The 10,766-nt window shown below is 43.6% G+C and overlaps 1 protein-coding gene across 5 annotated transcripts; it reads left to right on the top strand.

Moving 5' to 3' along the window:
• The first annotated feature begins 179 nt into the window (after nucleotides 1-179).
• znf513a (zinc finger protein 513a) lies at nucleotides 180-9,564 on the top strand. Of its 5 annotated transcripts, none has more exons than XM_047574216.1 (5): nucleotides 180-431; nucleotides 2,395-2,531; nucleotides 3,660-3,788; nucleotides 6,340-7,110; nucleotides 7,202-9,564. In XM_047574216.1, the coding sequence occupies exons 2-5, from the start codon at nucleotides 2,492-2,494 to the stop codon at nucleotides 8,173-8,175; spliced, it is 1,914 nt and encodes a 637-aa protein (XP_047430172.1). In that variant the 5' UTR covers nucleotides 180-431; nucleotides 2,395-2,491; the 3' UTR covers nucleotides 8,176-9,564. The 5 variants fall into 5 exon arrangements, with proteins under 5 accessions (XP_047430172.1, XP_047430170.1, XP_047430171.1 ...); XM_047574214.1 differs by having other exon boundaries at nucleotides 187-431; nucleotides 7,196-9,564; XM_047574215.1 differs by lacking the exon at nucleotides 180-431 and adding an exon at nucleotides 521-576 and having other exon boundaries at nucleotides 7,196-9,564.
• The last annotated feature ends 1,202 nt before the right edge of the window (nucleotides 9,565-10,766 follow it).

The raw sequence follows: 10,766 nt of genomic DNA, 5'->3' as shown, positions 1-10,766 counted from the left end.
GAAATGGATAACAAAGAGTGGCTAGTCTTTGTCTGCAGAAATGTATAAGTCTGCGTTTTTTTTAAAAGCCACTGCTGACAATGGTGTTTGTTGGTTTTTATTCTTATAGATTCCCAGATTACGCGAAGCTTTAAGTGAATATGCAGCATGAATTTATATTTTGAGTTACCGCTAGAGTTGACGCTGCTTTTATTCTGAAGGAGTCGAACCGGAGGTGCCATTGTTGTTGCTGCTGCTGGATCACAGGGCGAATCAGAAAATCAATTAAGTTATGAAAAATACCATTAATTGCCTTTCTTTGTCGCCGCGGCTCATGAAGAAATGGCGGATCTCCAGACGTTGGGCGTTTGAGGATAAACACTTCACACCTAATGGCGTGTTTTCCGACGATAAAAAGCATCTCACTCGACAGGGATATTTACGTTTTTTAGGTAAGTTAGCATGGTGGCTAACTAGTGAAGTTGACACGAGCTACTCGGCTAATTTAGCTTCACGTTAACACGGCTAATGTTGGCTGAAGATGGCACTTGTCAATCACTACTACAGGGGGGACGCGTTTCGATTAGCCGCTCACAGGTCTGCACACCGTCAGTTTTCTCACATATCGCGAAGATTTTTTTTTCTCTATTTTTAGTGACACTAACTACCAGAATGCTACATGAGGAAATGTAATTTTCTGACCGAGTTGCTTGTCTCTGGTGTCGGATTTTGCCTCTGAGCTAATGTGATAGCCATCGTGCTAAAGTAGCTTGATGGCTATTGTTTATAATGTACGAAAGTTCAAATGCAGACACAGAAAAAAAAACACGTGCCCTGTTTTGTTAGTTACCTCTAGGACCGAGCGTCTTTGTGTCTACATACATGTCTAGTTTAGACTATGATGAATGCACAGTGAGGTATTATAGGATGTAAGTAACCTGTACTTTAGTGGGGGGGCTTCTTCGGTTCACAGCATTGCCATTTAAATACAGGCCTTAAAAGAGGCGAAGCAGCCAGAGAATCTGCCTGTGTTAAAATAAAAAGAATATGGTGCTTAATTTATGCCCAGTCGCCAGTTCATTAGGTACAACAGTTAAATAAATCTCAACTTTGTGCAGGTTCAATTAAAAAGTAAGATGTGCAGTAATAGATAGGTAGTCAATCCCAAACTGTACAAATAATAATTGCAATGAAATAAGTGAATTCTCAACCAAACAACCATGGACACACTGCGCACTACAAGAAGTCCAATCTGGTGTCATCTCCCACACCCAGACGAGGACTTGTACAGACAGGAAAGATTTCCTGTAGCGTTCCTGGAGACAATGAAGTTGTCTGAGTCTCTTGGAGGAGGTGCTCCGTTGTCTGTCTATTGTGTGGTGAGGAGGGTGGTCATGGTTATCCATGACTGGTAACTGTCTGTTTAGTGTCCCCCGTCTGCAGTAATCCAACTGTATGATCATTTTAAAGGATGTAGTTCATGGTATTGCTAAACTGGAGTGAGTTAAACGCAAAGTTGTTTCTGTTATACCTCCGAGACCATCTACTGAAATTATGTTGTCAAACGTATAAAAACATGCGTCACTACAACACATTATAGTTCAGTTGTACTATAAAACAAAGCCACGCTAAATGAAAACAGCTGAATCAACAGCTCTCTCAGTTGTTTATGAAACTACGATATAGTGCAGGATTATTTGAATGCATTCAGTTTCACCAGTGTACCTAATGAATTGGCAAGTGATTAAGGCTGAATAAACAGTGACATCATTGTTCACTGCACAGTCTGTTGTTCACCGACGAGTGACCAGATTAAGTTATAAATAAGCTCTTAATAATGGCCACATTTCTATTTGTTCATTCGGTGCGTTTATCGCAGACAAAAAAAATATATAATAACTAAAATAAGTTGGTCAAGCAAAAAGAAAATTAACCATGAACAATTTATATAATCGGCTTAAAAGCTTAACAATTCTAGTTCACTGGATCCTTTTCAGTTGTGGTTTCATACTTCTTGTTCAGTCCTGTGTTGTACTAAACCTGATCTATGTTGGGTTTTGACTGGGGATTTCCTCAATTTTAAAAAGTCAGCAATGATATCACCAAGCTGAGATGCATATTTTTAACTTTACTTCTGTAAAGCAAACTATTAATAGTTAAATCTAAAACCAAAAGCTAAAAGAAACATTCAGCTGGAGAAGCTTGTTTGAGTTTCTGAAAGATGTTTGATTACTCATCCAAGCTGTAGTTCTGAGTGATAATAATGATGATTTAATCATTTATTCTGTATTGATGTTCAATTTTAAATGGTATTCAGTGGATTTAACAGTAGAGTAGTTCTCGTGTACATATTTTACATCAGTTTGCACACGTTTTAAATCTAAGGTATCTGTGTGTTCTGTCTCCCATCCCTAGAAATACTGACAACTAGCTTCCAAGGAGACGAACATGAGCTGATGGTTGTGGAAGTCTGTGAGAAGACGCTACAAAAAAGAGAGAGGCTGACTGGAAGATGCCAAGAAAAAAACAACAGAATCCACAGCCATTGAAGTGTAGGTATTTACCCAGAGATCTTTTTAATGTCGATACATTACTGAGCTGCATGCCTGATACAGTTTCTCACACCTTTATTTTAACGCAACGTAAACTAACATTCAGCTTACATCTCTCTCTGCACTGGCCCTGCTACACTAAGTGTTACTTACTGATCAACACTACTTTAATACTGTGCATGCTGCAAGTTGTTTTCACAAATGTGTAATGTAAGAAGTGTACAGATGTGAGGGGTTATTAAGAGTTGGTTAGTTTTAGAGTTATTGAAGGTTTTTATTGGTAGCACATTAGTATCTTCTACTCTGCCTCATACCTGATTTAGAATTAAATCACTATGTTAAATAAAATTGCAATTATCTATTAAAAAAAAGTAAGAATGGATGCATTTCCATTCAAAGTTCCTGCAATTTTTAGTTCCAATAATTTTCTAGGGGGAAAAAGTTAGTGGTGTTCGCGGTTTTAAGACCCAGAAAGACGCAAAAGATAATGCAGCCAGGGGATTGTTTTATTTTTTACCAGAATTTAACTTCAGTTAACCAGCATATTATAACAAGGGGTTTACGCTGTAACTGTGGAAAGGGGAGACGTCTCTAGTCAGACACTTAAACGACCAGTAGGTGGCATCGTGATGCTAAGCCTTAGCACGACGCCCTTGAATTGGCCTGTGTGTAGGCTTCTGGAGAATGACAGCTGTGTGATAGTTGCTTCGATACCATCAAGCTTGAGAGGCCACGTTACAATTTCAAGCATCATTAGCGGCGACAGAGCTCCATCTGTCAGCTGGTAGCAGCAAAACAATTTTTTTGTTTATAAAATGTTGTTGGATAGTAAATCCATTTTTTCCCCTTAATCTTCAAAACCAACATCAGTGCAAGCAACCAAACAGAATCAGCTTACTTGAAATGTACGTGGTATTTTAACATTGTACAAGCATCATGTTTGTCTGTAATAATGTGTCTGAGTCTAGACTGAAACAGTAAGATTTTGATTCGTTTGTTTTTATGTAAGTTATAAGTTTAAAAGTTAAGTAAAATGGACACTTGTGTTAGAACTTTAATTGCAGACGACTTCACTATGACTCAAACTAAGTATTAATGTGTAAAATGTGTGACTCTCTCTGGCTGTAGTGGATTCTGAAGATGGTGTAGCCTTTGAAGCTCCAGGAAACCTCTCCTTAGACACAGACTTCCTCCTAGGACAAGACCTTGAGTTTGGTGACCCTGATCATGACCGCAAGATTCTAGAAAAGTTCTCAGGTTTGTAATCAAGTTTTAAAGAACGTAAATGTTTTGTGCTGCACGAAGAGGTGCAGCTCTTCATCTAATAGCTCCATGTAGCCGCTGCTTGTTGTTCCCCCAAAATTGCTGATGATGACTATATTTTGTTTCGATGATGCAACTTTGGTTCTCAGCGGTTTCGTTCTCTGCTAACTTGTTACAAATAATGTGTTTTCATCTGATGGCTCCACAATTAAAGCCCCTCTGTGTTAAATGTAAGTGAGAGGCAGTAAGAACGGTTAATATCACTCTGTATAATGATGTTTGATGACTATAGCAGAAATATTGCTCATCATAAATCGAATGACATGTTTTGGAATTTTATGAACGCGTTGCAGATTAGATATAGCGATGTACTTTGTTTATGTAGCACAGAATTTACTCATGTATTTTGGAGCTTTGCCAGGTAAAAGTGGCATCAGTAGAAATTTAAATCCTCTCAGAAAATCAAAAGCAATCAGAGTTCAGCTAGATTTGAGCACCGGCTCTAGCTCGCATCACTGAGCTTCCTTTGTAGTTTACACAAGTGGCCTAAGCGTTTCTACATGTGCTCTGGTGTGTTAGCATCGTTGTGTAATTACGTCGTTAAAACGCTATTTGGCAGTGATTTATACGCTGCATCAACTGGATGAAAACAGTTCACGTCAGAGCTAGTGGATGATGAACTAGTCCCAAATCTATGCAGAGAAAGAGAGTTTTTTTTGGGAACTGACAGACGCAGGTCAATGAACTGCATGAGCAGGTGTTGACGTGTAGTTAAATTTCCGGTGCATCTCAAACTACGGCTGCAGGACACGAGGCAGCAAAGATCAGACGCAGGAGCAAAGCTCCAGCTTATGTGGCAGCTTCCTGCTGTGGCTGGAGTGGTGGTTTTAAGAGGCGTATGGGTGTGTTCTTTGATACGTCTCCCCGTACTGGATCGTCTGTTAAACCTTTCTACGTCATGCATCTAAATCTGTGAATGGGAGGTTCTCTCAGTTCGGTCTTTGTAGTTTACTCCTCTGTCTGAGCTGCATTCTCCTGGCAGAACGGTGCGTATGAAAGAGGCTGCATGCAGATTAAGTTTTAAGTATAGATAACCACCTCTCCTCTGGCTACGTCCTGAGTCGCTGCTTTTTTACCGTGCGATCATCGGTGATGAAGTCCTGCCATGCAACAGGAAGAGAAACTGAACTACCAGCTCGTGTTTCCAGCGCGGCTCTTTGTCAGACAGAGTGATCTGAAAAATGGAAAAGGAGAGAAAGGAACTGAGAAGCCATTATTATATAAGGGTCATAAAAATAGGACTATTACCATCAAGGACACCATTATGAGAGGGCATTTATTCATCATCATCATCATCATCATCATCATCATCATCATCATCATGACCATCATCATCATCACCACCACCACCATCATCATCATCATCATCATCATCATCTGCTGCTGCTGCCTCTGCTCCCACTACCCTCTGCCATTATCGTTTCCCCCTCATCATCATCATCATTATCATCATCATCATCAGAAGTAGCAGCCTCACCATTATAGTCATCATCATTATCATTAGACTCCGTAATCATCCACGAGGGGTTTCCACAGGCCAGGATAAAAGGGCAGTCTCAGCCTTCGCCTTCCCCACATTGTGTCTCAGTTTCTGGGAAGGAAGGTGGACTCTCTCTGAAACCGCTGCGTCCTGAAGACTTGGGGATTTTCTTTCTACCTCCTCGGACAAATGCTTTTCTTCTTTTTGTCTTTTCGTTTTCTGAATATCTCAGATGCTATAACAAGAGCTCAAAACACACTTGACCTTGCTAGCAGCGCTGTGAGTATCAACTTTTATCCTGATTTTTTTGTTTTTCCCCTTCCTACTTTCCCTTGAAAAGAAGAGTCTTTTTTTTTATAGTAACTGGTCTGACTTCGAGTCCTTTAGCTTAAAGGTGCCACTCGATCCCGTCAGTGTCAAGTCAAGTCTGTCTTTGTTTGTGTGAAAGTGAGAGTGTTTTCCGATTTACTACTAAATTGATGCGTAATTTTAAAGTTTTTTTTTAAAGATGAGTAAAGTTCAGCTCATATTATGTGAGAGTAATTTTTGCAAAACTGTTCTAGTCGCGTTTGTTCCGGTGATGCTTAAGATTTGAAGTCTCTTTCCACTCCATTAAACCCTGCCCCTTTAAAGGCTCCTCCCTTTCCTCTATTAAATAGATGGGATCACATTTCACAGGCTTCACATTCATCCTGTGAACTACTTGCCAAAGTATTTATTCTGTGTTTATTTCCGTGCATTTAAAGTTGTAATGGTGATAATAGGTATCTGCAGGCTGTTTGTTTCTTGCCTTTTATGTCATTTATGTACAGTGCACCTTTTCAATAACAGCTCTTAATCACGACAAGATTTCCCAATTAAAACTTATTTACTAAATGATTCAGGTGTAGATTCAGACCTTGTTGTGATCTGTTTAACTCCAGGACCAAGGTGACACTGGGAAGGTCTTAGTGCTGCCGGTGCAGGACCTGAAAATCAAATGTTTCTGTTGTCTTCCCTGCACAGAAGTAGCTGCTGAGATCGGTTTCTCTGTGTATCCTCTGGGTGATGAGGAGAGTCCTGCCTACAGCCAGCTCAGTATGGAAAGCGAAACAGACAACTCGCGCAGCACGACCGACAACGGGAGGGAAGATGAGGGCAGAGCAACCCAGTCTGAACCCACTTTTCCTCCTTACCTGTCCTGCAGGGGATGTGGACAGCTCCGCGATGAGCCTCTGGGACCTGGCATAGACCTGGTCGGTCCGTACTGCCTTAGGTGTTGCAAAGCCTCCAGGGAAGCCAAAAGCACAGACTTCTGTTCACCTTTTGGAAGCATCGGGGGGATCCGCTCCGGTTCCCACTCCCAGCTCGATTGCGAGGGTTTGGGCAACGGGATGGGCGACAAGGAACTGACGGCGGGGGACAGGCTGTCCAAACTGCACTCGTGTCACCTCTGCGGCTTCTCGTCGCGATACGCCAACCACGTGAAGCGTCACATGAAGACGCACAACGGGGAGAAGCCCTTCAACTGCCCCCTGTGCACGTACGCCTCGGCCCAGCTGGTGAACCTGCAGAGACACCTGCGCATTCACACGGGGGAAAAACCCTACAAGTGCGACAGCTGCACGTTCGCCTGCAGTTCCCTGGGCAACCTCAAGAGGCACCAGCGCATGCACGTGCCGTCTGCGGGGTTGGGGCAGGACGCTCCGCCGCGGCCTCCGGGCGGCCAGAACAGTTTGAAGAGGCACGTGACCGGGCAGAGACCTAACGAGGAAACATCTGTCGCCGCGGGCAAAGGTTTGTTATTTAATAAATTCACTCGTTTCTAGAATTGAAGCTTTTTTTTTTATATATATATTAATAATCTGCTGTTATTGTGAAGTTTCAGAGGTTGCCAGGCCGACGTCAAACATTAGCTTGGGAGCCCAGAACAGCGACTACCTGTCGGCGTTCGACGGGTTAAAGGGAGCGTCGCCGCCGCCCATACCAGCCTCCAACCCGGCTCCCGGCCACCACCCCCCTCCTCCCCTGCTGGAGACGAGCGGCAGCAGCGGCAGCAGCGGCAGCAGCAGTGGCAGCAGGGCAACTAGAGGAGGCGGAGTAGCAGATGGCGTCGCCCTCCCCCCTTCGCTTTTCCCTTTCACCTGCCGTTTGTGCGGCATCGTCCTGGAGGACGAGGACGGCTCCTCGGCCCAGATCTGCTCCAAGTGCACCCTAGAAATGCTGACGAAAGACTCGTCGTCGTCTCCCAACAGCCCCGGCGAGCGCAGCGACAAGGTGTACACCTGCGCCGCCTGCCCCTTCCTCACGCACTACCCCAACCACCTGGCGCGCCACATGAAAACTCACAGCGGCGAGAAACCGTACAAGTGCCCGCAGTGCGACTACGCCTCGGCGCACTTCGACAACCTCAAGCGCCACCACCGGGTGCACACGGGCGAGAAGCCGTACAAGTGCCATTTGTGCGATTACGCGTGCGGGAACCTGGCCAACCTGAAGCGGCACCAGCGCGTGCACTCGGGCGCCAAGCCCTTCCAGTGCGCCGTGTGCAGCTACAGCTGCAACCAGAGCATGAACCTGAAGCGCCACATGCTCCGGCACACCGGGGAGAAGCCGTACAAGTGCCAGGAGTGCGGCTACACCACCGGCCACTGGGACAACTACAAGAGGCACCAGAAGAAGCACGGCCTGGCGACGGACGGATGGGTGAAAGTGCCGATGACCGGCAGCGGCGAAGAGGAGGAAGTGAGGAAAGGGGTGGGAGCTCAGACTCACAGGAAAGAAGCAGGGGTGGACATGCAGTACATGCAGAGGGAGGGGGGGCAGACGATACACTCGTGCTACAAACTCGAGATCGCATAAATTATAACTCAGCAAAACAAAGCTACCAGCAAACTCCTTTTTCTGACTTTCACAGAGCCCTTAGATTGTTTCAGTGTGTGTCGGTCTTTCAGTGTTTTTGTCGGACGTCTTCTGAGGCTGCTAATTGTTTATCTGTAGAAACTCGCACAATTAAAGGATCCGGAAGATTCTGATGCCTTTTTTCGGATCAAGTGAGTCGTTCCGAGTCTGTTCCCCGCAGACGATATTTAACACACTCTATGTTCTGTCTCATTCTGTACGTTAAACCACGCCAGGCTAATTATACAGTAATACTTCCCTCTCCAAGTATAATACATATCTGGTCCTTCATTACAGGACAGAGGACTCTATCGAATATTCCTTATTATACTGAACTGATGCACATATTTGCCTGAATTGTTGAAGCTGCTCTGTGTAGTTTTTAGGACACTATGGAGGATTTTTTTTAAACTGACTTTGAACCAAGAATCTGGTTGAATCCATGAGATTATTTTAACAGTAGATTCAATCTGAAATATGCTTAATTGTATCCCAGCTACACGGTGCAGCAGGTCCCGTAAAGGGCCCCATGGGTTGATTGTTTGCTTTGGAGTGTAAACTCTGGTCATGGCATGCCTTCAGATTAATGTATGTACTACTAGCAAAGTGCTATTTATTAGTACTGGAATTGTTTCTGATCAGACATAAATTACGTTGTGTTACCCTCACTGAAAACTCCAGTGTTCATTTCTCCCCAATCTGACGTGGAATGCCGCAGTTTCTGGACGGTGTAGGGAAAAGCACAATCGCACACATTAGCGGCGGCAGGGAGAGGACAAACCGAACAAAACAGACAAATCGTCTTTCAGTTGTGGATCATGAGTGACTGTAGTGTGTTCAGAATGTCCCCTTCAGAGCTGTACTCGCTACATATCAGTCTTTTTTTTTTTTTTTTTAATTCGCGTTGAGGATGTTTTTAAGGGAAGCTGTTGAATCCCCCTCTGTTTCAATTACTGTTTACTATTTACTGTGAAATTAGCCCATTCTTGTGTTTTCTTACTTGAAAAAAAAAGTGGATAGTAAGCATGTGAGTGTGTAATAGTTGTTTTATTTTTCTAAAGTGGCTGTGATACACCACTAGGAGTGCATCCTTTAATATAGAGTTTCATTTGAATGTGTGGTGTGTGTCATTCAGTTGTCGTCGGGGGAAACAAGGACTGTGACTTAAAGTTCCTCTTTGTGTTGAAGGATATGCAAGTGAGATGTCTCCAAACCGGCCGCCACACGTCGGAGCGTTGACCCCGTAGATTAGGACCGAGCGGCCGTCTGTGTCTTTATGCAGTGTCTCATAAATGCCTTAAGTGAGGATTTGGAAATAAACACGTGGAATTCATTTCATTTGAATGTCAAGACGTCGGCCTGCTTCTCATTTTTCCGTCGGTGACATTTGCACATACTTGGAGCCGGAGGCTACTCGTAATTCAACTGACACTATTTAAAGAGGTTGTGTTGCGGTCCTGGCGCACGGACTCTTCTCATATTTTGTTTTTGGCTTCGGTTCTGCAGCGAAGCTCCAAAAAACATACTGTGCACCACATAACGTTTATCGAGATGAAGATGATCGAAAAATACAGAACCGTACAAATGTTGCTGCTGCACGTGTAAATAAGTGACAGCTGGCCTTGTCAATGTAAAAGGTGATAATGTGCTTTTAAAGACACAGATAGTCGACTGAATACGATACAGCAGCACAAAGGTGAGATGAACTGACCCGGGAACAGTTTAGTTTGGCACAGATTTATCAGCACCCACAGAAGATGGAGAAATGACGTTTGTTCACTAGAGGGCAGTAATGAGTTATCATTCACATGCACTGACATTATGACCACCGGCAGGAGAAGTTACTTGGACATTTACCACCCACCCCAGAGCAATGACACTCCCTGATGGCAGCAGTCATCCCCAGCAGGATGCAGCCTGACACAGACACACAAAGTTTAGGAACAACTAAAAAAAAAAAAAAAAAAAATGAAAAACGCTCACTACTATTCACTACATCCCAAATTGATCAAGTATCTATGGGATGATGCACAGAGGCTCCTCCCCTCAACACATAGGACCCAAAGACCCCCACTAACAGCGTCCTGTTTGGAGACACCACAGGACACTCTCAGGAGGACAAAGTCCATTCTCTGGTGAGTCACAGCTGATCATGCACATATATTTTATTGACATAGTTTTAATGGAGGAAGAAAACCTACTTGTGTTTACATAAAAAAGTTTGGCCACACCTGACTGAATTTAATGAGAAGGTGTGTCCAAACTTTTTTAACTGGTGTAAAGAAAAGCACTGGTGAAGGTGCACTAGAGAACTGAACTGTGGTGCTGGTAAACTGGTGAGTTAAACACTGTTTCTGTTATTTAGCTCGACTAGAATGAGCTTGAAACAAGTGTAACTAATGAACTGTGAGTGTGTGTATCAGCTAACTTAAAAGACTTGCAGATATTTTGGTGTTACATTATTAATAGCTCGGCTGTGTTCACATCAAGTCATAGCTGTGCGACTGTTCACCCGATACAGGACGGTTCACAGACTTCATCTGTAAAATTAG

The sequence above is a fragment of the Mugil cephalus genome, chromosome 21, assembly GCF_022458985.1.
Source record: "Mugil cephalus isolate CIBA_MC_2020 chromosome 21, CIBA_Mcephalus_1.1, whole genome shotgun sequence".
Taxonomy (NCBI): domain Eukaryota; kingdom Metazoa; phylum Chordata; class Actinopteri; order Mugiliformes; family Mugilidae; genus Mugil; species Mugil cephalus.
Note: the sequence above shows the minus strand (reverse complement) of the source record. Positions and strands in the feature narration are given on the sequence as shown.

Excerpts from the sequence above, each read along its gene's own strand:
- znf513a (XM_047574214.1), top strand. The coding sequence starts at position 2,492 with ATGCCAAGAAAAAAACAACAGAATCCACAGCCATTGAAGT. Across the intron at positions 2,532-3,659 it reads GAATCCACAGCCATTGAAGT|TGGATTCTGAAGATGGTGTA; the intron begins GTAGGTATTTAC and ends CTCTGGCTGTAG. Across the intron at positions 3,789-6,339 it reads GATTCTAGAAAAGTTCTCAG|AAGTAGCTGCTGAGATCGGT; the intron begins GTTTGTAATCAA and ends TTCCCTGCACAG.